The 23,508-nt window shown below is 52.1% G+C and overlaps 3 protein-coding genes across 6 annotated transcripts in view; 2 read left to right on the forward strand and 1 right to left on the reverse strand.

Annotated features, from left to right (window-relative positions):
- UBIAD1 (UbiA prenyltransferase domain containing 1) overlaps nucleotides 1-23,508 on the forward strand; it is a 423,268-nt gene that overhangs the window by 280,876 nt on the left and 118,884 nt on the right. The window lies entirely within an intron of this gene.
- Nucleotides 20-11,474, forward strand: LOC306812113 (uncharacterized protein; the record flags this gene model as incomplete). The annotated part of the gene is given in 9 exon segments (XM_079326391.1): nucleotides 20-1,313; nucleotides 2,172-2,336; nucleotides 8,644-8,765; nucleotides 9,084-9,186; nucleotides 10,115-10,279; nucleotides 10,951-11,316; nucleotides 11,319-11,375; nucleotides 11,378-11,428; nucleotides 11,431-11,474. Coding segments are annotated over 9 exon segments (1,296 nt in total). The 5' UTR covers nucleotides 20-1,090.
- Nucleotides 13,795-22,963, reverse strand: YBX1 (Y-box binding protein 1). 4 transcript variants are annotated; one of them, XM_079326058.1, is made up of 8 exons: nucleotides 22,619-22,963; nucleotides 22,223-22,286; nucleotides 18,941-18,974; nucleotides 16,811-16,900; nucleotides 16,291-16,593; nucleotides 15,860-15,939; nucleotides 15,492-15,769; nucleotides 13,795-14,170 (listed from the first exon to the last, which is right to left on the reverse strand). In XM_079326058.1, the coding sequence occupies exons 1-7, from the start codon at nucleotides 22,773-22,775 to the stop codon at nucleotides 15,523-15,525; spliced, it is 975 nt and encodes a 324-aa protein (XP_079182184.1). In that variant the 5' UTR covers nucleotides 22,776-22,963; the 3' UTR covers nucleotides 13,795-14,170; nucleotides 15,492-15,522. The 4 variants fall into 4 exon arrangements, with proteins under 4 accessions (XP_079182184.1, XP_079182186.1, XP_079182185.1 ...); XM_079326060.1 differs by having other exon boundaries at nucleotides 15,492-15,757; nucleotides 22,619-22,851; XM_079326059.1 differs by having other exon boundaries at nucleotides 13,922-14,165.

The following is a 23,508-nucleotide window of genomic DNA, read 5'->3' on the forward strand; positions in this document are numbered from 1 at the left end:
CCAGGGGCAGTAGGGACAATGCAATCTCCAGCTGAGCATCCCCTGGACCCTGCTGCCATAGCGTGGGAAGGAACCCACCATTCCAGGGAGGAGGGAACCGTCCTTGAACAAGAAGGACATTGAGCACCCTGGCAGCCCCAGACAGGGCATTGAATTGTTCCCGAAGATGTCTGGCCATTACCATAACCATCCCGGGAATGTGGGCAAATAACTCCTGCCCCGTGTGCAGCCACCCAGCACCCCCATCCCACTTGGAGGGCCATTCAGCATCGGGGTGGGCGAGGGGGGTGTGGAGGATGATTTCTCCAGGATGAACACACGGTCGCAGTGGAGGCTGCCCACCACCCGAGCATCCACCCGCGGCTGCCCGAGCGCGTGAGCGGACTGCTGATGAGGCCTGGCTGTTAACCATTGCCAGGTCCTGGGGCTGCAATGGGCCTGGTGTCACCGGGGTGGTGACACGTGTTCCCCACACCCCCTGTCCCTCTCCTGCGGGCGTGCTGCACTGACAATGGCTTCTCTTGTTGCTGCCATGGTGGCATGAGGTGCCTGAATTCGCTCACGGAATGAACGGCTTCCTTGCTCCCTGTTGGATTCCTGGAGTGACCCTGGGGCTCCCAGCCCAGGGCAGGGGTCCGGGATGGCAACTTCCCACACACCGCCGGCTGTTGGGGAGCCCCGTTTTCCCATTATCCCTCCACCGTTGTCTGAGGGGTTCTCGTCTCCCTCAACACCTATATCTCTCCTGTAGGACCTAAATACCCTCCATGCCCCAAGTCTTTCCACTAAGACCATATTCTTCCCTCTAGGAATTACCTCCAACCCCACCTCACTCTCCTCATACTCACACCTCTCCCCCTCAGACCCCATGCGCTTCCCAGCGCCCCCGCTCCTAATTCCCGCCTCCCGGCACCCAATTCCCCGTTATCCACAACCCTCCCACTCGAGACACAAATTCCCCCCTCCACAGACCTAAACCTCTGCCTTCCCCTCAGCTCCTCCCCCGGCGCTGCTCCCGCCCTGCCTTTCCCCTCAGAGCCCCCCTCAGGCGGCCTTTCCCTCCCCTCAGGCGGGCCGGGCGGCGGCGGCGATGGGCGGCGGGGCTCGGGAGCTGGCCGGGTACCTGGCGGCTCTGGCCGGCTGGGTGGCAGCGCTGGCGGCCGCCGTGCTGCCGCAGTGGAGGCAGAGCTCGTACGCCGGGGACGCCATCATCACGGCCGTGGGGCTCCATGAGGGGCTGTGGATGAGCTGCGCTGCCCAGAGCACCGGGCAGGTCCAGTGCCGCCTGCACGACTCGCTGCTCTCGCTCGAAGGTGGGTACGGGGTGATCCCGCTTCCTTGCCTGGCTCTAGTGCCCCCTCCCCGCCTTGGGTCTGAGCTCCCCCGGGATCCGGAGCTGCTTTGCCCCCCTGTGAGTCTGAGCCCCGCTGTGGGTTTGACCCTCCCCTATATTTTATAGCTCTGAGCCCCCTCTGTGTTTGAACCCACCTGTATGGGTTTGAGCACACATCCCCAACAGGTCTGGATGCTCCCTTCCCCTGTGGATCTGAGCTCCCCTGGCCCTTCCTGGAGCCTGAGTCACCTTCAGGTCCAAGTCCTTCTTGCCCCCACCCTACTGTAGGTCTGAACCCCTCAGAAGGGTCTGAGTCCACTTATCCACTGAGCTGATCCTCGACGTGTGTCCCAGTTTCCCTCTCCACCTGTGAGTCTTGCTTCCCAACCTCCCCATCCCAGGACTGAGCCTCTCTTGTCCTGTGGGTTTGACCCCTCTGTGTGGCTGGGGACACTCCTGGCCCCAGCAGGTTTCAGCTCCAATGTGGGCATCACATCTAGATACCAGCAGTGCCCCATGGGGACATCCAAACCCCCCATTCCCTGTGCGTCACCCTTTTGGCATTTGGTGACTGTGGTGCTGCTCCAGGCAAGGTGTTTCCCAGCCCAGCCCAGTCATGACCAAGATGAGGTGGGCAGGGAGGAAGGTCAGGGAAGGGATGAGCTGAGCTGAGGTCTCTGTATATACCCAGGTGGGGAGGATATGACACAGGAGCTACACAGCAAGGACAGGGTTAAGGACAGGTCCATCACCAGCATGGAACACAGTGACCTTGTTTCCAGTGCCCAGCTGTGGCCAAAGGCACCTGCTGGGAGCAGTTTTTCTTCCCCCCTTGCAGTTCACATCCAGACATGCCGGGCTCTCATGGTCATTTCTCTCCTCCTGGGTTTCTTTGGCATCATCGTGAGTGTGGTGGGCATGAAGTGCACTAAAGTTGGGGAGGAGGATCCTGTCACCAAGGGCCGCATAGCTGTTGCTGGAGGTGTCCTCTTCATTCTCTCTGGTAAGGCAGCTCGAGCCTTTGTCCATCCCTGCTGCAGGAATCCTCCAAAACCTTTTGACACTGACAGAGGGAGGGGAGCAGTTTGGTGAGGGCTGGATGTCACTGACAGTCAATGTTTGATGTCTAATGGAACTGCTAGACAACCCTCTCACTGCAGGGGCTTTGGAATAGGTGAACTGTAAAGGTGCCTTCCAACCCAACACATTCTGTGACTCCATGATTCTGTGCCCAGGTCTGTGCACATTGGCTGCTGTGTCCTTGTATGCAACACAGGTGACCTATGAGTTCTTCAGAGAGAGCACCATCCCCATCAATGCTAGGTAAGAGTCTGGCTCTGAATCCTGTCTTGTCCTTGCATTTCCCACTGGACCTTCCCTTGCTGGTTCTGGGCCAGTGTGCCCCACAGGTGGGACCTCTGCCAGCCCTTGCTGCCACCTTGCAGTAGGTGAAAAAGCTTTAGTTGTTAGCAGCTGGGACAGGGTAGTGGTGCACATGTGGAATTTCAGCCCAGGGGAGGATTAAAAGATGGGGACGCACGGGGGCTGGATACAGCCAACAGGAAAGATGAGGATGGAGAGGAAAAACCAAAATCTGCTTAGGCATCATTATCACCTCATCAGGGCTTCGAGCACCCTATTGCCCAGCTCAGTTTGCACCTCTGCCTCTCTGCCCCTCCCTGATGCTCCCTCGCCCCTCTCACCGCAGGTACGAATTCGGCTCTGCTCTCTTCGTGGGCTGGGGGGCCGCCAGCCTCTCCCTGCTGGGGGGGTCCCTCCTGTGCTGCTCCTGCCCTGCCAAGGAGCGCCGAGGACAGCAGTACCACCGGCAGCCACAGCCCTCCACGGCCCGGGAGTATGTGTGAGCCCAGCCCTGCCCTCCTGCTGCACAGTGCCTCCCTTCCCCCCAAAAACAGACCCTGCTGCTCCCACCCTGAATGCCCCGTGACACCTTTCTCCTCCTGATCTTCCAGGTTTCAGCAGAGTTTTCAGTGCCAGCCTCTGAAATAGAGGCTTTGAGTGTCGCACCTCAGTGTTCTCCTCAGCTGGGCAGGGTGGCACCCCCAGCCTGGCATTGTGGTCAGGCTGTGTCTGTCTGTCTGTCTGTCTGTCCCAGGGGTGCTGTGGGGGTGAGCAGGGAGGCTGATGCCTGTGCCACAGGGGCACAGGGCCAAGCCCACGGGGGTGTGCTGCACAGAAGTGCTTTGTACCATGGCCACCCCTCTCCCACACCCTGTTCTCAGGGGCAGGCAGGGAGGAAAGCCAGTGCTTGGTTTTCCTGGGATGAGGTTTTCACTTCTAACAGCACCAGCCCAGCTCAGGGTTCAAGCATACCCTTGGCAGAGGGATGTTTTCAGGGTGCAGCACTCCCCTGCCTCATTGCTACTGAAAAGCAGCACTTTTAAAATGATTATTGATTATTATTGATTCCTGCCTGAAGGCCAGCTGCTTCAGCTGAGCTCTGCCAGCCCAAACCTGCCTTGGGCTTGTTCCTGTCCAGGACCAGGCTGTGCCTTGTTAAACAAGAATAAATGGGTTTAGGCAAATTAAAGCAGCTAAAAGGGGCTGTGAACACAAAGGATTTGTTTTTAGTTTTGGTGCCCAACACAACTATTTTGAGTGGCAGGTGGACAGAGCCCTGAATTTTGGTGCCTCCCTGCTGGGTCCAAATCCCTCTTCCCCACCAGGATCCCCCAGAGGTGGCAGTGAAGGTTGCAAACACAACCTGCTAATTGCCTCCACCACTTTGTACCTCTATTCTACTGCTACTAATTGTTTTGCAACTGCCAAAGCTCCAATTTCATCTGTAAATCCTCCAAACTCCCTGTACTCCATCCCTGCTGCAGGTGTTGTGCCAACCAACCCACAGGGAAGGACACTGGAAATTATACAAACAGCTTCACTATCTATTTTTTTACTATTTTATTTTTAAACCCAAATGCGAAGAGAGAACTGTTTTTGCTTTATTTTATTTTATTTTATTTTAGTCTGCTTTATTTGGTTCTATTTTATTTTACTCTATTTTTCTCAATTTTATTTCCTTTCCCTCTATTTGATGTTATGCCCATGCCCAGTTCTGGGTCCCTGCCTGTGCTGGAAGAGAAGCAATGCTATTTTTTTCCCCAGGGGAAAAAATCTCTCTCCCTGGCATTAAACTGCCTTTTTCTCTTTTAAATTGCAGCCCCCCCTGTAAAACTGTGTCCTGCACCCCTCAGGGGACAGCAGTGCTTGTAGGCTGGCATCACCCATCAGGGGCTGAACCCAGATTTTGGGGTTCCCCTCAAAAAACACCAGCCAAAGCCACTGCAGTGAGGATTGAAAAGGAACCTTGTGCTTTAAAACAATCAAACCCAACAACAACAAATCAAAACCAACTATAAGGGCTTTTTTATATTTCAGTGTAAAAAATGTTTTTATTTTATTAATATAAAATCCATTAACTTTTCTATGGGATGCATGGCCTTGGAAATGGGACAGGGGGATTTTTAAATGCTTTTTTTTTTTTTTTTTTTTTTTACTAAAAATTGTGACTCTGTGGTATTAAAATATTGTCAATCATGGGCATCTTTCTGGAACTGTCTCTTTGATCTCCCCTCACTCCCCATCTGGAGCAGTCCCCTCCCCTTCTGCAGTGTGGCAGGAGCCTCTCCCCCATCCTCAGCAGTTCTTCCCCTCCTGAATATATTGTGTTTTCTGCCACATGTTGCTCTCCAAGGTGGTGATGTGACCTCACAAAATCTCTTAAATTAAAGTTAAACCCCTGGGAATCCAGCTTGGCCCTCCACAAGTCTCTTGCCAAGGTTCAAGTGCCACCAGCATCTTCCACTTCTGGACCCTCTTATGAGCCCTCATAGCTAAAGTCTCCCATTTTTCTCCCATTTCCCATGAATGCAGAGCTGACTTGTGCCTAATTGGGTATTTGCTAATTTAAACTGATTTTTACTTCTTCAGAGATCATGTTTCCCAGCCAGGTATTTGCATGGCTGCTGTGTTGTCTCAGCACCCTCATCCTGCACCTGTACATCCCATCCCACCCCAAACCCAGGGATCTGCTGTCCTTGGTGGTTGCTGTGACATCTCCAGGAGTCACCTGGGGATGGACACCCAGACTAGGAGCACATCAAAGAGGGGATCTGCCTTTGTTCACAGCACAGGCAGGCTAAAGCAGAGTTTCCTCCCTCCAACACACATCTTTTGGTCATTAAACCAGTTTAATGAGCAGTATTGAGCTTTTGGGTCATATCTCTGATTTCAGCCAAATCCCTGGGAAATAACAGAATTTTAAACAGGCAAAAATGAGGGAAAAGGGAAAATGATCCCCACACAAAGGCATTCAAAAGGGCATTGCTCACCCCTCTGAGATATGGCTGTTTGAATTTGGTGTTGTTTTTAATAATTCTTATTTACTGTCCTGCCCCTACAGCATTTACCAAGTCCTCTCAAGTTCTCTGAGATGATCCCATCTAAGAAAACATCTTTCTTTTTTTTCCCCTTCCAGTCCCAGCTGGTTTTTTAGTACAATATTTGCTGAAGTTCAAGGTTTGGGTCTTGTCAGCACTTTTTTAACACATGGTTTTGACAAACCTTATGGTAGCCAAGATCTGATTCTCACTGTCATTAACCCAGGAAAGGAGCTTAGTCATTTGACTACTGCTAGTTCTTCTTTTCCTGCCTCTTTTCACCCCCAAAAAGGTTTCATTTGGGGGTTGGCAAGGCAGCTGAGTTTGATATATCATAAACTGAGTGTTTAGATGGGCAGAAAATATAAATACACCTATTTTATAGATGTTGCAACGATCATGGAGGTACAGTTTTATGTCACTTGGAGTCACACATGCATTTCATGTGTCACATGTGTCCAAGAACCATAAATTCCTGAGCTGTAATGAAGGTTCATGAACCCTTCTGAACATTTTTGGCCCTAATGCACTGCTACATTCCAAAGCATTAGACCTGCCATGTGCCAGAATTCTGGGAAAATAGGATAACTCAGAGTCCCAGGAATCTCACACATCAGGCACCTGGGCGTCCCTGCAGGGCTGAAGGATTTGCCAAGATTGGTGTTTTGCCAAAATGCCCACAGCAAAATGCTGCAGAGGATTACCTAGAGGGGAAAAAAATCCAAAACCACAACAAAAACCAAAGCCACCTAAAAACCCAAGAGCACCTCTATGACCCACAGAATGGAAATGTGTTTTCTGTGGGTCTGAGAGATGAGGCTGAGCCATGAGGCACAGCTGAGCCCAGGGATGCTCAGAGGATGCTGTGACACAGATCCTGTGAAATGCCCACAGAGGAGGGGATTAGAGAACAAACCCCAAAGTTTTTAGGGCAGCTGCAAGTGCCAGACAGCTGAGTGCTGCTGCCCAGAGTCACAGGCACCTCCCTGGGGCTGACCAGGCTACCTGAGCCATTACCACTGCGGTGGTTTGCACTTGTTTTCTGCTTAATGGGGGAAAAAGAAAGGTCTTAATTAGCAGCCAAAGAGGTTCATCATCACCCTGGCACTCCAGCTCCTTTCTTTAGCTCCTTCCAGCCCTCTGAACTCTGGTACCACTCCTGAACCTTAGGCCACTTCAGTGTCTTAGGCCACTCATTCTTAGGCAGTAATTGAAAGGTCTAATTAAAAAACAGGGATTATTTATCGAGGACACACAGTCCCCCACCTGGGGAGAGTTCCCAGCAGGTTTCCACCGATTTCCCCATGTGACATTTTTGGGGAGGCTCCATTGGCAGCCTATGACTGCTCTAACTGCAGGGATGCCCATCACATCTCAGAGCACAAAACCCAGCTGACAAACCTTAAATAGCTCAGTGCAAGCTCCAGCTGGTGCTGAGCACCCCTGACTCCATCACATGAATCAGGATCCAGCCCCATCAGCACTTCCAGATCTACATCCCTATCCCAAATCAGCAGCAGCAAAGAGATTCTGTCATCATCCCACTGCAACAAGGATGAGCCTGCAGTGAAGGTAATGCTCCCATGAGCCCCTTTTGTTATCAACAGGGTTTTAAACTGATCTTTCCCAGCTTAAGAATTTTTTTTCTCTTCCTTTCTTTTCTTGCTTATATAACTGAAATGGCTGGACAGATTTTTTTCAAAGACTTCAAAAAAGCTGGGGTCTAGAGGAAACAAATAAGGTGCTGGGGAGTTAGCTCAGAAGGGAGCCTGGGGAATTTTTAGAAATTACTGTAAATTGGGGTATGAGAGACTGCCCACTTGGAGTGAAGCTGATGGAAATGCCCAGAGATGATGGGAGAGTGATGCCTCTAACTCCCAGTGAGATACCAAGAGGGGATATGGGGAGAGATGGGGCACACTGGGTGTGGGGACCACGACCCTCTTTCCCAGCTCTGCCCACAGGGAACCTGTGCCATGCCAGGGTGGGCAGCTTCTGGCTGGAGGTGCTAAACCTGGTGATAATGAGCTATCATATCATGGTAATTAACCCATGTAGCTCAAACTCATCTGGACACATTTCTATGAACCCCTGTCCAAAGGGCTGTTGCAGTGGTTGCAACTTCAGGCAGGAAAGTGTTTGGCATTTTGGGCTGCAAAACATGACAAAGTGGGATTCCTGCCCAAGGTTTGGAGACACAATGTCCCCTTCTCATACCTTGAGCACAGCTCCCCTGTCTGCAGAGTCCCTTCATCAAGGAATGGAAAACATCCATCTAGGATGGAAAACAAATGGTGCCATCCCTTCTGCTCTGTGGAAAGCCTTGGCAGCTCCTCAGGGCACCCACACCATGCCCCAGCCTTTTTCCCCTTGGAATGGGAGATATGTCTGTGGCCTTGTGCTAAAGATTAGGACACCTCCCTGGGACACTTCTTGTGCTCCAGCCTGGACATTCAACACCTCAGAGCTTTCCTTGTCAAAAATAAAAGCAAGAAAAGGCAGGGGATGTACCCACCAAGTGATATGGCAGGGATGGAGTCTCTAGAGGTTCTCTGGGGGTGTGCTTAGGTCACAGGTTTTTATAGCAGCAGTTATTTGACAGTGGTTTCCAGCAGCTCTGGATTCCCAAAGGGCAAGTACTGATGGTTGGCAGCTTCTATTTGGAATAGAGGGAACCAGTGTGGGAATGTCTCCACCGCAAAATTACTGGGTCTAAAAGCTCTCTCTACCTGTAAACCTGGTGGCCCAACCTTGGCTGAGCATTTTGACAGCAAGTGGGCACAGTGAGACAGGACCCAGATGACTCCTAGGGATCCAGAGGATGCCTGGCCTTGGTGGCACTTTGTCCTTGGAAGATTTGGTCTGGAAGTAGGCAGAGCAGAGTTGGTGAACATGTGTGTGCCCTTGCAGGTCACCCCATGAGTGCAGCCCTGCAGGTGACAGCATTTGGGCTCGCTCTTCTCTCAACACTCTTCCTGCTCCTGGCCACGTGCACGGACTGCTGGATGGTCAATGCTGATGACAGCTTGGAGGTGAGCACAGAAATCACCTGGAAGGTGAGCAGGCTAGCCACCTTTAAGATGAGCATCATCCTCAAGGTGAGAGCAAGGTGGGTGCCTTGCCATCCATGAGGTTGCACCATGTTTCCACAGGCTTGGAAAAGGGACACAGTGGGACAAACCCACTGCTTTTTGAGTTGAAGCATTAGACAGTTACAGAGATAGAGGGATGGAGCAGGAGAAAACAGAGAGCAGGTCTGGGCAGGGAGCCTGAAACCTGCTCTGCTGTGCTGGGAGATCCATGGGAAGCTGGGGAGACTCTGGTGCTTTTTGCCTTTCTCCTGCTTGCAGGTGAGTCACAAGTGCCGGGGCCTTTGGAGAGAGTGTGTCACCAACATGCAGGATGGGGTCAGGACCTGTGACCAGTATGACTCCATTCTGGCTGACCATCCAGGTGAGATCACCTGGCCTGCAGGCATTTCTTAAGTTCACAGCTCAGAGTCTTCTGGAAAGGGAAGTGGGACAGTGATTTTCATTGCACCAAGCTGCCCTTTGTCAGTAGCCACACCAGCCTAGGGCTGCTCTTGGTCTCTTGCCCCAGCAGCCTTGGCAGCAGCTCAGGGCTCAGTCAGACCTGCCATGGGGTCATCAGGCAGGAAAGAGGCTGTGCAGCTGTGCCACCTCATGACAAACATGTTCCAGCACTCAGAGCCAAGGATTGGCAGCCCACTGTGCTTCAGGCAGAGCAAGGACCATTCCCACTGGCCAAGGACCCATGCCCACAGCTAAGGGACAGTCACATCAGGGTAGGGACAGTTCTGACCTGCACAGGGCACATCAAGCCCTGCAGAGGGAACCCTTGTGTTGGGTCATGACATGGAACAGCACAGATTCAGGCAGTGGAGAAGGAAAATATTTGGTATGGACTAAGGGGGGCTGCCAGCTTGCTCTGGGGAGAATGGAGCTTTGCAGGGCACAGTCCCATCACAGCTGGTGATGTGATCCATGCCAGCTCTTGTTTTTCATTGCTATATTGACATTTGCTGTTGGAGGAAACTTGGAGGAAAAAACTAGTGTGGACAGCAATGTCTTCTGCTCCAGAATGGCTTGAGCAGGTGACCACATACCAGGTGCTGATGGGTATACCTTGAGCTGTTTGGTTTCCTGAGCTGGTCTAATCATGGATTTAAGTCCTTATTAAATTTCTGATGAGCATGTTGAGCACCTTCCCTTGGCCCATGGCAGGGATGGAATAGGTGGGCTCCAGTGAGATGGCCACTGGTGAGCTGAGTGACTGAAAAGGACACGGGCAGAAATCTGGAGTGGAGAGACCTGTTTGTTCCTCATTCCCATTTCTGGTTGTTTTTACCTTCCCTGCCCAGTGAAGATCGTGGTGACACGGACCCTGATGATCACAGCAGATCTCCTGGCTGGCCTGGCTTTGGCTACACTGGTCCTTGGGCTCGACTGCATCACCTTCTTCAAGGAAGATCCTGGTGTCAAACTGAAGATGTGCTATGGAGCTGGGGCCATACTGGGCGCTGGCAGTGCGTGGCTGGGAACAGACACCTTGTGTCCCACAGGGAGCTGGGGAGAATGGGGAGCCAGGAGCCCTCACAGGGGTTTGGGGAGTGTGAGAGCATGGGGAGCCAGGAGCCCTCACAGGGGTTTGGGGAGTGTGAGAGCATGGGGAGCCAGGAGCCCTCACAGGGGTTTGGGGAGTGTGAGAGAATGGGGAGCCAGGAGCCCTCACAGGGGTTTGGGGAGTGTGAGAGCATGGGGAGCCAGGAGCCCTCACAGGGGTTTGGGGAGTGTGAGAGAATGGGGAGCCAGGAGCCCTCACAGGGGTTTGGGGAGTGTGAGAGCATGGGGAGCCAGGAGCCCTCACAGGGGTTTGGGGGAGTGTGAGAGCATGGGGAGCCAGGAGCCCTCACAGGGGTTTGGGGAGTGTGAGAGCATGGGGAGCCAGGAGCCCTCACAGGGGTTTGGGGAGTGTGAGAGCATGGGGAGCCAGGAGCCCTCACAGGGGTTTGGGGAGTGTGAGAGAATGGGGAGCCAGGAGCCCTCACAGGGGCCTGGGGAGTGTGAGAGCATGGGGAGCCAGGAGCTCTCACAGGGGTTTGGGGAGTGTGGGAGAATGGGGAGCCAGGAGCTCTCACAGGGGCCTGGGGAGTGTGGGGGTTCTGTGGTTCTTTTTAACAAGCCCCATTCCTCCTAGGCATGCTGGGGCTCACAGGCTCTGTGTGGTATGCAGTGGATGTCTACGTGGAGAGGGCCATGCTGGTGTCACACAATATATTCCTGGGAGTCCACTATGACTTTGGGTGGTCCTGCTGGCTGGGAATGGCTGGCTCCACTGGCTGCTTTGTGGCATCTGTCCTGCTGACCTGCTGCCTCTATGCCTGCACAGGTCAGTCTGTCTCATCCCACCCCATCCTATCTCAAGCAGCTTTTTGCCCTGCAGGTGTAAGGGGTGAAGGACCAGCTCAGGGGGCACAGGGGCTTCTTGCAGGGTCCAGTCTAACCAAGGGGGACCCCTCTGTGCCCAGCCTGTGTCCCTTGGGTGAGGAGGCTACACAAGGCAGAAAGGGCTGAGTCAGGGGCCCCATAAACCCTGTAAGGGCAAGAAGAGGGTGCAGGGGTCCATCACATCTGTGGGCCTCTAGGACCTGGTGAAGGTGTGCTGATGTTCCCTCAAAGCAGAGCTGTGCTGGAGCTGAATCCCTGTCAGCCCAAGCCTGAGCCAGTGGCTGCAGGGATGTGCTGGTTGAGAAACATCCCCAGCACCAGGGACACTGGGCAGGTGATGCCTCCCCAGATGTCACTTCCATCCTTGTGCCTGGTCCCGTGGGAGGGAAGTTAACCCTGCTGGCTGTCCATTTCTCCTGCTGTGTCCCCAGGCTGTGGCAGTCCCAAGTGACCCTGTAACTGCCAGCCCTGACACAGCCCCACCTGTTTCCTGCCAGCCCCCAGCAGCCACTGTCAGCCCCAGAGGCACCCCCAGCCCCAAACAGGCACCAGCAAGATGTATGCCATGGACTCCCGTGTGTGATGGGCAGCAGCACCTCCTGCAGCTGAGAGGGGACATCTCCCTGCCAGTCTGACCCCATTGAAGCACCAGCACCTGTACTGAGGCATTTCTGCTTCCAGGCTCTGACACAGCCAGCTGGCTGCTAAAAGCCAGGGTACTGCAGCAGCCAGACAGGGAAGGGATTTTCCTCACTTCCAGCCATGTTTCATGAAAATAAATTCCAGAAAGTGTTGCTTTTAAGAAAAGTTCCTGCTCCTTGGGAAAGCTGTCAGGGCACTGAGGGCAGGTGCTCCTCTGCCATTGCTCAGCCCATGCTCTGGGGAATTCAGTGGGAAGCCTTTTCTGCACGGAGCAGCACTGACTCCATGTGGCTGGTTCCTTGGTTCCTCCCACACCAACCCCACTGGAAACAAAGGGTGGTACAAGGTTTGTGCTCAAAAACTGGGTAAAACCAGGAGTCTGGAACACTTAGTTACCAATGTTTTCATGAGGGTCATGAAGGAACACCAAAGCCATACACAGAAACACAAGGAGGTGAGTCAGTCTGAAGCCCAATGGAGATGCTCTACCAGCAGAGTGGGATTTTTAAATTCACATAAAATGTAAATTCTGTTTTCCAACTGAATTATGTTTCAGCACTTAGGTAAACTATTATGAAAACAAACCAGAACCTGAAACCACCAACAACTCAATCCCCACCACCCTCAATTACTGAGTGCTCATTCCCCCTCCTCTCACCCCCAGCTAAGCACACAGACACCATCTCACACAGGGAAACCCAGCAGAAGCTCCTCACACTGTCACCCTGAGAGGCAGAAGGCCCAAGCAGATGGTGCTGCAGGGGCACAGCCAGTACCCAAAACAGGTGTGAAGACTGCAGACCCCCTCCTGCAGCCCAGCCAGGCTGCCAAGCACCTGCATGCAGAACCTGGAGGAGCTCTAAGGGTCCTCTTGAGCCATCTGCCCCTTCACATGAAGCCAAAGGCAGCAGAGCTGTTTATTGCAGGTTCTCACACTTCTGCCAGCCAGCATGTCCAGGGCAAATCTGTCCCTGTCATCAGCAACAGCCCAGGGACCTGGGGAAGGAGAAAATCCAAACACTGAGTGACAGAATGGAGCAGAGATGAGATTTTGACAGTGTCTGGAGGGCAGGATGGTCACAGATGGCACAGCCAGGGGATGGGCAGCTGGGAGCATTAGAAGGTGCTTGGAGAGAGCAAAGCCTGGAGCACTGGGCCTGGGGTGATTGGGACACTGGAGGCCACAGGAAAATCATTAAGAGCACAGAGCTCACTAGCATGTGCAAAGGTCCCAAAAGCTGCCATTGCACAGCCACCCTCTCCTGCAGGGGCTCTGAGGGGGGTTGTGCTGTCAGCATGGCACAGCTGGGCACAGACAAAGCTGAGCCCCAGGAGGGGCAGCCCCCACTCACCAGTTTTTACCATGGCACTGGGGTGCAGCCCAAGCCAGTTTTGGCATGAGCACAGCACAGCTCCATGCTGCTGCACCCCTGGGGCACAGCTGGCCCTGCACTGCACTCATGAGCAATTGTGCTATAGCACAGTGACAAGTTTGGGATTTTTTGGAATCTAGAACCTGGCACAAGTTCCCCAGAGCAGCTGCCCCTGGATGTGTTCAGGCCAGCCTGGACAGGCCTTGGAGCAGCCTGGGACAGTGGAAGGTGTCCCTGCCCCACAGACAGGGGATGGGATGAGGGGAGCTTTAAGTTCCTCCCTCCAGCCCAAACCAGTGTGGGATTCTACCATTGTTGTGCTCTATTCCAGCAGGGACACAGCCAAGAGCTCCTGGAGCACTGGGCAGGCACCAGGCACTCCCACCCCCCTGTGCCTGTCCCTCCTTCTCCAGTGGGACTCAATTGCATCTTCATTGGTTTTTTACTTCAATTTTTGTTTTACCCCAGCACCCTGTATGCCCAAAGAGTAAAGCAGTCATTTTTCTTCCCAAACTTTTTACAAATACTTAAAAAGCCTTTCACACAAAAGTAGGTTTAAAACACTTAAGCACACGTGGTAACTCTTTAAGACCTTTATTAACAGATGCTTGCAGTTTGACTTGAAAAAATCAGGCGTATATTTCATACAAATTAAAAATGAGGTTCTTAAAAATCTCAACGTGACCAGATATGAAACAATTTACAAACTTTTAAAGGTATATTGAGAAAAAACAGACTTTTAAAAAACGTGTTTATCATTTCCAAAAAGAGAATTCTTTAGGTAAAAATAATAAAAACCCCATGCTGCATAGATAATGCAGATAGTTCTAGTAATCTGGTCAACAGCAAAAAGCAAGCACTTAAGGTCTTCAGTTCCAATTCTTTTGTTCATTTCTTATTGCTGGAATTTCATTTTCTTCTTCATTTCTTAAAGTCTTTTCTTTGATGACTAAACTGAAAAAGAGGAGAAAAAAAAAAAAAAGGCTGATCAGAGAGGTGCCACAGGGTTACAGGAGTGCTTTGCCTACCAAGAGTCACCTGCAACACAAAAATTCACCCTAAGCTGCCTGTCCTAAGCTCACAAGCCACTTCTAACCAGCCACTGCTCCTTGTCAGCCCCAGCCCAGCCCCCTGCAACCACAGCAGCCACCCTCCCACAGGAGCAATGCCAAGGACTCCAAAGAGAGCAGCCAGCAGCTCAAACCCAAAGGGATCCCTGTGCTGCTGGGCAGGGCTGCTGCCACCAGGCTCTGCTGACATTCAGCCACTGCTCAGAGCACAGAAATCAAACCCACTATTCTCCAGTGCTACCAGGCAGCAAGAGGAATCAAGGTGCCATTGTGGCATCCTTTTGAAACCCATGTTCTAAGAATTCATCCAGGAGGTGTTGACCACAAAGGTGAATACCAGGGTGCAACAAATGTTCACCCAAAGTGCAGAGATCACTGCAGCACAGCCTGGACAGTGAGTGAATGATCCATCTGCAACATGAAGCACTCCATGCAGAGCAAGTCCCCAAACTCCACAGTTGGGAGAGGCTGCAGCTGCTGCCAATACTGAGCCTTCTCCCAGCCCAACTCCTCCAGCCCTGTCCATGCCAGCAGTGTGAGCACTCAGCCTGCTCCCACTACAGCCTAAATGCCTCCTCCACTTTCCTGCCCTCCAGGTAATGAGCAAGGGACAAAAGGAATGGGATACACACACAGGTGACAATACAGAACAAGTAGAGTCCTGGCAATGAAAATATTCCCAAATTAGCAGAACTGTCCCTCAAGTCAACAAAGAAGTCCCAACTGCAGACAGGCTTCCTTGCAACTAACCCAGCCTTTGGCCCCTGCCCTGCACACAACCCTCCTGAGCCCACACCTCAGTACCATTCTCTACCAGCTTTTTCAGCACTTTGATTAGATAAAAAGCTGCTCCTGAGACACTCCTGCTAATTCCACGTCACCTTTATAGAAATGGATGCTGAGGTCTCAGTGCCATCCCCTCCCTCTGTAGGGACTCAGCTCAGCACTGATGGAGCCAGGTAAATCCCAGCACGTGCCTCTCCTGACTACTCTCAAGCCTTTACTTGCACCGCTTCAATTTCTGAGTGAGCAGAGACTGCTGTACACCTGAACTATCACACACAGCCAAGATTTAAAGTGTAACAGCATTCCAACAATGACAATTAAAGTTTGTAACTAATCTGCACTCACACACCAATTACAGCACCCAAGAGCCCAAAGACAAAGGAGCAGAAGCAGAGGCAGCCCTGGCCCTGCTGACCCACCCGGATGATGGTAGAGATGTTAAGCCGGTGTTTACTCAGCCCCGCCCTGCTCAGCCTCGGGAGCGGACGTGTTCTCAGCTGCTGGTTCGGCTGTCTTCGTCTCTTTGCCATCCTGTGGTTTAGGGTTCTCTGGGCGTCTGCGTCGGTAGTTGAAATTACGGCGGTACCGACGTTGAGGTGGCTGCTGACTTTGGGTTTCATCCCCTTGGTTCTCTTTATCTTCTTCATTTCCATCCTCTCTGGGCTGTCTTTGACGAGGAGGACCCCTGAAAGTCAAGCTGGGCTTTAACCATGCAGCACCTGAGCATGGCCGTGTCGCGGCTCTGCTGCTCAACCAGGCCGAGAGCGGCAGCTCGCCTGCAGCCTACCTGCGGAACCTTGGTCTGTAACCCCGGTACATGTTTTGCCTGACTGGTCTGCCGTCTCCTGCACCCTGGTTGTCAGCACCCTGCAAGACATCAGGCCACAGACCCCCTCAGCCCCAAGCAGGAATGTGCCAACTCCACAGCTTGTCACGCTGTGAGGGAGGAGCTGGAAGGTTGTCAGTTCAGTCAAGGCGGACAGCAGTTCTAGGGAACAGGCGGGCACACGATGGACAATCCTCCAGTTAATCACACAAACTGAAACACTCTGCTTTTTAGAAGCTGTAACACAAAGACCTTCAGCTACTTCATTTCACACTACTGCCAAACCTTACCAAAATCATCTGGAGTACCTACAAGAAGCGTCAAAAGGTGCATCCCATCACCCTGCTCCAAAGCAACCAAGCCCGTTTAGCAGCACCCGTCAGGAATGTTACCTCCACTATCTCTCCCTGAACGGGAGGGTTGGTATACTGTGGACGACGCCCGTAGGGCCTACGCATATAGTAAGGTGGGTACCGCCGCCTGCGATAGGGACGGCGCTGCTGCCCTTGGCCTTCTGGGATGTTCTCTGCTCCTTCGTTCTTCTCCCCACTCTCACTGTTCTGATAGTTTTGCTGGTAGTTGCGTGGAGGACCCCTACGACGTGGGTATCGTCTGTAATGGTTACGATCTGCTGCGTATTTACTGCCCTGCACTGGAACTCCACCAGGTCCTGTGACATTGGCTGCCTCCGCGCCCTGAGGAGTGGAAACGGCGTTAGGGAAACAGTCACCATCCCGCAGCTACAGCACAGCACTCTCCTACTGAGCAACATTCACATGCACATTGGGAAGAAATGAAAAACCATTCACCTCCTTGGATGTCATGAGGCATCAACTCAAACCACAGGCACCACACCAAAGCCTGCAATCTGAGTTTTCCATGAGCGCTCTGACACCCAAAAGATGTGTTTACCTTTTCTCCCTCAACCACATCAAACTCCACGGTCTCTCCATCTCCTACGCTGCGGAGGTACTTCCTGGGGTTATTCTTCTTTATGGCAGTCTAACAACACAACAGTGCAGGCACAGCGTAAGAACACAAAGGAAGAATTGAATTTTTTTTTTTTAAGATTACTAAATGTTCAGTTTCTTTATCTTAGGAGAAAGATCTGTGATCCTGAAAAAGCAAGTGAATCATTGGGATAATCCAGGAAGTCATAAAATGTACCAGTATTACAGTCTGCACTACCTGAAATGTGCAACAGCTTCACCATTGACTGGAAGCACCTCTCAACATGCTGTCTGCAGGCTACAAAGGCAGCTTGAAAACACAGAGCAAAACACTCCCACACCACACACTGGCTAAAGGATTCCTAATCAGTTTAAGATTAACATCACTATGATAGTTATGCATTCCTCTGAAGCCTATACACCAATGTATCAGCCTTTCCATTCATCCTTTTGGATTTCCAGCCATTAATTCCCACACAGCACAGGACATAGCAGCTTCTGTGTTCTATATTCTGTAAACATAAAAATGGCCATGTATCAACAGATTTCCTCCTCCAAGGCTTTCAACACCATAGTTTCTACCACAGGATTAACCAATCAATCCTGAATCTACTCCAGCTGTGCTGTGCACAATAAGGATTGGCCTTTTCCAAGTGTCAGCACCAGACAATCCTCTGTATCAGTGGCTACCTGTCAAACACCATTACTAGAACAGACTCAGTTTCAGTGCTCTGCAGCACTGATGAGATCTTCAATAGACAAGTTAATACTCAATACACACCATGCTCAGCCATGCTCTGCTTATCAAACATTTTAACTGAAGGGGAACAGAAGTGTAACTTTAATATAAATACCTGCCACACAATTTTATTAGATCTTTTGCTCCTAAACTGAACAAAATCGCTGCAAAAACATGCCCACAAATATCAGTAAATTTAAGGAAAGCCCCATTACAATAGCAGCCAGTCCAACAGCTTTTTGTGACACCTGAGCTATGTAACAGGGATGGAGAAAAGCATACACAGCTGTATTTTCTCCAGCAACCTGGTTTTTTTTTCCAGATTAGAGCCCTATACTGTTTTATTGTAAAAAATATTACCCTAAAACAAATCATGACCAAACTGTTATTTCAGAAACAGACAGTAGCTCCATGGCAAGTCCTGTAACACATCCAGTAAATCAAGGTCACTCACAGGTGACTCTACTTGCCAATTGGGTGTGAAAACTTCCCCTCAGGCTATGTATAACCTCTCACAAAGCAGTGCCTCTACAAGCTGGTGATTCAGACAAAGAACAAGCAAGGAGCTGAGAGATGATAAACACAAAACACTTTCCAGGCATTGCTTTTCCCTTGTGTTAACATCAGCAGCACATCCCTAACCTGAGACAAAGAATGACCCATGGACTCCCTAAATACCAAGTGTAAACCAGGCTCAACTAAGAATTCTTTGGAGGTTGCTTACTGAGATACTGAGCCAGAAGGGGCAAAAAGCAAATTGCTGACCACAGAGAGCCTTGCAATTCAGACAAGGAACTAAACTAAGGCAAACCTGCTCCATGAAGAAAGACACAGGTGTGATGTGCAGTCTTGGTCTATTTTCCAGAGGCTTGTCTGTTTGTCACACATTACATCTAAGGATATATATGAGGTAAATTGAAAAGCCTAAAATGTTTGTAGACTTCCACTGAAAGCCTAGAGCAATAAAATACAGAATTTTGCCTAGGAAAAAAAGAGCTTCATTGGCACTTCATCCCTCAGTTCAATTAACTTCTCTCCCTACTGCAACCTTTTCATTGAACTTTATTTCCAGATGTTTAACCACTGCATGAATCCACAAGGTGACTGGATCCAAGCAGTTATCCCCAAGCCATGCTGGCAGCCAGTGCAATTCTCATCACTGTACACCATCAGCCCACTCAGCCAATGTGCAAAACCCAAAAATGCAAGCAGGCTCTACTTGCAATTCAACCAACAATCAGTTGTGTGTCCATGTAACAGTGAAAATGCAAGGCTCTTCCACAACTTTAATTCTACTTAAATGGGTCAGGCATAGTCAATTTGGAATATGTTTCAGTTTCAAGGAAATCTTACCTGATGGACAAAAACATCTTCCTTGGTGTCATTCCTGCAAGACAACAGGAAATTGAAATTCGTGAATAAAATGCACAGTAAATTAAAAATGCAATTGTTTGGTACAGAGCCAAAGTGCAGATGTATCAAAACAGGCTTTGAGCATTATTCCTCAACATGCTCTCAACTAGTTCCCATCAGCTTACTGTGTGTAGGAAGGAGATCAGCAGGCAGCTTACACAAAGTGCAAAGCACATGCTGAAGGTTCAGTAAGGCACTCACTGCTGCACACCTCTCTATCCCTCACATCCCATCAATGGAGATGTCTGAACACCTGACAGGGACCACACACTCCTTCCCTGCAGTGTTCTGTGGGAGACTGGCTACTGCAGCTTTTGGAAGCAGCTCTGCCCCTGCCATTGGAGCCTGTCATTCCCTGAGCCTCAATGTTTCACTCACCTGAGGAACAGCAACACCAGCTGCCCATGAAGGCAGCTCAGTCAATCCAGCCTTGGTCTCCTCCCTCAAGAAACAGGAACAGCTCAGGTGTGTATCTGTAAGGACCCAGGAGCACCCAGCCTCCAGCACGACCCTGGCAGAGCTTCCACAACTGCCAGGAGCCCCAACAACCACAGCTCAGCACCAGCCTCACTCAGAAGTTTCTACTCTGCTCTGAAGAGGTCCAAAGGAGACACCCTTGCACTGCTTAGAGCTGCACAAGCCATGTTCCCCACTCCTGGAGCATGGACATCCCAGCTCCCATCACACCAACCCACCCTCACTGCACTGCTAAGTTTCATTACTGCATGGAAAAGTTTGAATCAACAGCAAAGTGGCTTTTATTTCTTAGAATGACTGGTTATAGACAGAAGCAAGCTTGTGTGAAAATATGCTCTGAACTGGAGTGCTAGTGCTAACAGAATACTTGGGTTGGTTTTTTAATAAGATAAAGCCAGGTGCTCCTCACCCCAGCTTTAAAAAGTAAGAACTGACAATTAAACCTCTTCAAGAAATTCCACCCAAGCTCCAGCCATTCTCTCAGACATCACCAGCACAAGCAAGTCCCCTTGTTCCCTCTTGAATTGATGCCTATAGACTCAAAGGTTACTGGAAAAGGCAGCCAAAAGGCAGCAGGGCAGAGACATTCTGATCTCATCTCCAAAGCTCCAGGATGCAGCAGCCAGAAGCCCTTGCAAAGCCAAAGCTGAAAGACTCTTCTTCAAAACACCACGTCCAAAACTTTGACAAGAGAACAGTAACATGTTTCCAGTAAAAATGCTGAGCACCTTCCTTCATCCTCAGCTGAAAAACACTGGCAGGAAATGCTCATCCACAAGTGTGAATGCCTTGCACTTCTGCCCAAGTTCAATTCTGGACAACCAGACCAGACACTTGTTTTTAAAATCCTTTTTCAAAACGGTTTCCATTCAAGAGGACATGGGAGTTTTGTGACTGGGTCACAGAGAGCTCAGTGAGTCAAGTGAAAAACACACCAGGCCCTTTCACAGCCTCACACACCAGGACACCACTCCCAATGCTGTTTTCCAGCAAGCACATCTGGAAGCAGCAAGCATGCAGTCATTTGGACAGGACCATCGCTTTTTCAAATAAAATTTGGAAGGGTACAAGAGAAACACCCATTCTGAAGGCTGAACAAATCACTTAGCTTTGTACTACACCACTCTTCCATTCACATCTTTTATCCACCAGAATATATTGGACAAAGGAAAAGAGACAAGCAGACACATTAAGAAGATGCCAAGTCCAGCAGGGCACAAATTCCACACCAGACAGTGCAGCTCCAGTTCTGGTACAGACCAAGCCAGCAGCTTTTGCACATCTACTTGTCATTTTGGCAAACGTGAGAAACAACCATCAAAGACCCAGAATTCAAACTCCTTCCTATTTTGGAACACAATCCCACTTCTAACATTAAAAACACACAGAAAATACCTGAAGTGAGCATGCACCTACATCAAAGCTCATTTCAATTCCAAAGCCTCATTTTATCTGAAAGCACACCTGGCTAAAGCAGAGCCATGCAAGGGCAGGAGCTCGTGCACAGCTTCCCTGCAGCCAGGCAAAGATTCCAGAGCTGAGGAAATGTCCTCCCCTTCAGTTACCAGCCTCTAATCTCTTGATAATACGAGATCATGCTGGGTTTCTCATTACAAATGGCAACCTCGGGGATTAAACAGCTGCCAAAGTAATGACTGGGGAAGCTACTCGGATGTCTCAACTAGCTGCTGATGCTTCCCTGCTCGACTGACATCACAGAACATTTTCACTACTGAGGGAACAGGAAAAGCCTTCCCTCGAGGTGGGGTTTGTGGCTGGGACTTGGGAGGCGTTTCCAAGGCCAGAGACACGACAGCTCCCGGCACTGGTGACTGCACAACACCGGGAGCTGAAGCACGGTGTGAACAATGCAAACTGGGCAGACTGGGAGGCAAGTTTGTAAAGCTGCAGACAAAAAAAACCAATTCAGGAGCTTGACAGATAATTCACGCTAGTTCACAAAGTAACAGGCAGTTCAAAAAGGCAATGTTTAAACCAAATACAAACAAAAAGGTCAAATAATAACACTACACTTGCAAGCCTAAAGGGAGATTCCCCAGTTTTTGGCCACATTGTGAGACTGGGGAGTTTAAGCACCACCAATTAAGGGAAACAGCTCTGGCAACACTATGGAGAGGCCTCCCCAACCAATGGAGCCATAAATTGCCTATTTTTAAAAAACTTGTTTGCAGAGCACTTCCCCTCCCTGACAGGCCTACTTTAGGTATTGACACAACTCCCAAAGCACTCAAATTATTCTTTCACATCAACTACTATCATAAAAAGACCCTTCTAGGCACTTGTTTCATGAGGCCCATCCACACACCTCAGTGTGGCATCAGACCGTGTCAATTGTGCTCCTTTTGCTGCTCCCACATGTTGAGGGTGTCCTCATTACCAAGTGCTCAAAAGCCATTGTTGCTCGCATTGACCGAACTTCACACAGGAGTTTAAATAAATATTGTGTGTGCTGACAGCCACCACACTTAAGAAAGGAAAAAAACCCAACCCAAAACACCATGAAAGAAAGGACCATAATGTAAGACGCCTCGAGAGCGCGGCTCTTACCAGATTAAAGGGCTCAAAATCCAACCAGGGGCCAGAAACCCCCGGGGTGGAGAGAGGGAGCAGCTCAGCAGCTCCTTCTGCCGAGCGGGGCTGAGGCGCCGAGGCCCGGCCGCCCCCCGCCCGCCTGTCACCCGCGCCGCGCCCCCTCCCCGCGGCCCCGCCGCGCCGGGCGCTCACCTGTTGATGAAGCCGTAACCGTTCCTCACGTTGAACCATTTCACTGTTCCCAAAACCTTCGTTGCTGCGGGAGAGGGGCACAGGGGGAAGCAGGGGAGGGAGCGGCGCGTCAGGGGCACGTGGCGGGGCGCGCGCACAAAGGCCCCGCGTGGCGGACATCTTGCGCCGCCCCGCCCCCACCCCGGCACGCGGGGCCGGCGGCGCGCGGGGAGCGCGGCGGAGGGGGGCGAGTAACGGCCGCGGCGCGCGCCGCCGGGAACGCGCGCGGGGGGCGCGCGCCGCCCCTCGGGGAATAGGGGGAGGGGGAAAGGGAGCGCGCGCCACCCTCAGCCACGGCGGGGGAGGGGCGGGGGATCGGGGCTTCCCACCCACCCCGAGACCCCAGGCTGCCCTCACCGATGACCTTCTTGTCCCCGCCAGCGGGAGGCGCCGCCGAGGCCAGGCCGCTGCCCCCGTTCCCGGTCCCGCCGTTTGGCTTGGAGTCGGCGGGGGCGGCGGGGGCCGCCGCGGGGACGGGGGCGGCGGGCGGCTGGGTCTCGGCCTCGCTGCTCATGGCGGCGGCTGTTCGGTGCGGACGGTGGTGGTGACTGCTGTTTGCGCCGCCTCCCGCGGTGTGATGGTGACTGAGGCCGGCCGTGGGGGGGGGGGGGCTGCTCCCTGCTCCGGGCTCGCTGAGCTCCGCTCTCCGCTCCCGATACCGATCGAACTGGCCACAATGGCGGCGCGCACCGGCTAGCCACCCCGCGCGCCCCGCCCGCGCGCGCCGCAATTCGCCGCCCGGCCCGCCCGTTAAACGGAGAGCGACCCCATTGGCCTTTGCCCAACGCGCCTCCGCCCCTCGCCGCAAATCCATTGGCGGCCGAATCCGCCCGTCCCGCAGCGCGCGCGCCCATTGGCCGTTCCGCCCGCGGCTGCCAGGCTCGCCGCTCTCACCGGCCGGCCCCGGTCCCGCCCCCGGCGCTGATTGGCCGCGGCCCCGCCGCTCCCGCCCCCAACGGGCACGATCGGGGAAGTGCGCGCGGCCATGTGGCGGCGGTGCTGCCCGAGCCGCCCCGAGCGCCTTCCGCTCGTGGGGAGCGCCGGGCAGAGCGAGCGCGGCGCCCGCTGCCCCCGGGACAGCCAGAAAGGGCCCGCGACCGTTAAACAGCAGCGGGAAATGACGGGTTTGGAGCCGTGTCAGAGCTCCCTAACCCACGGGACTGAGCTGACCCGCGGGGAATCAGCTTTCCCTACGCATCCCATCCTTCCATTCCCGGAGGGTAGAGAGGTTCAGGCTCCTCACGCTG

The sequence above is a fragment of the Erithacus rubecula genome (assembly GCF_903797595.1).
Source record: "Erithacus rubecula genome assembly, chromosome: 24".
NCBI lineage: Eukaryota > Metazoa > Chordata > Aves > Passeriformes > Muscicapidae > Erithacus > Erithacus rubecula.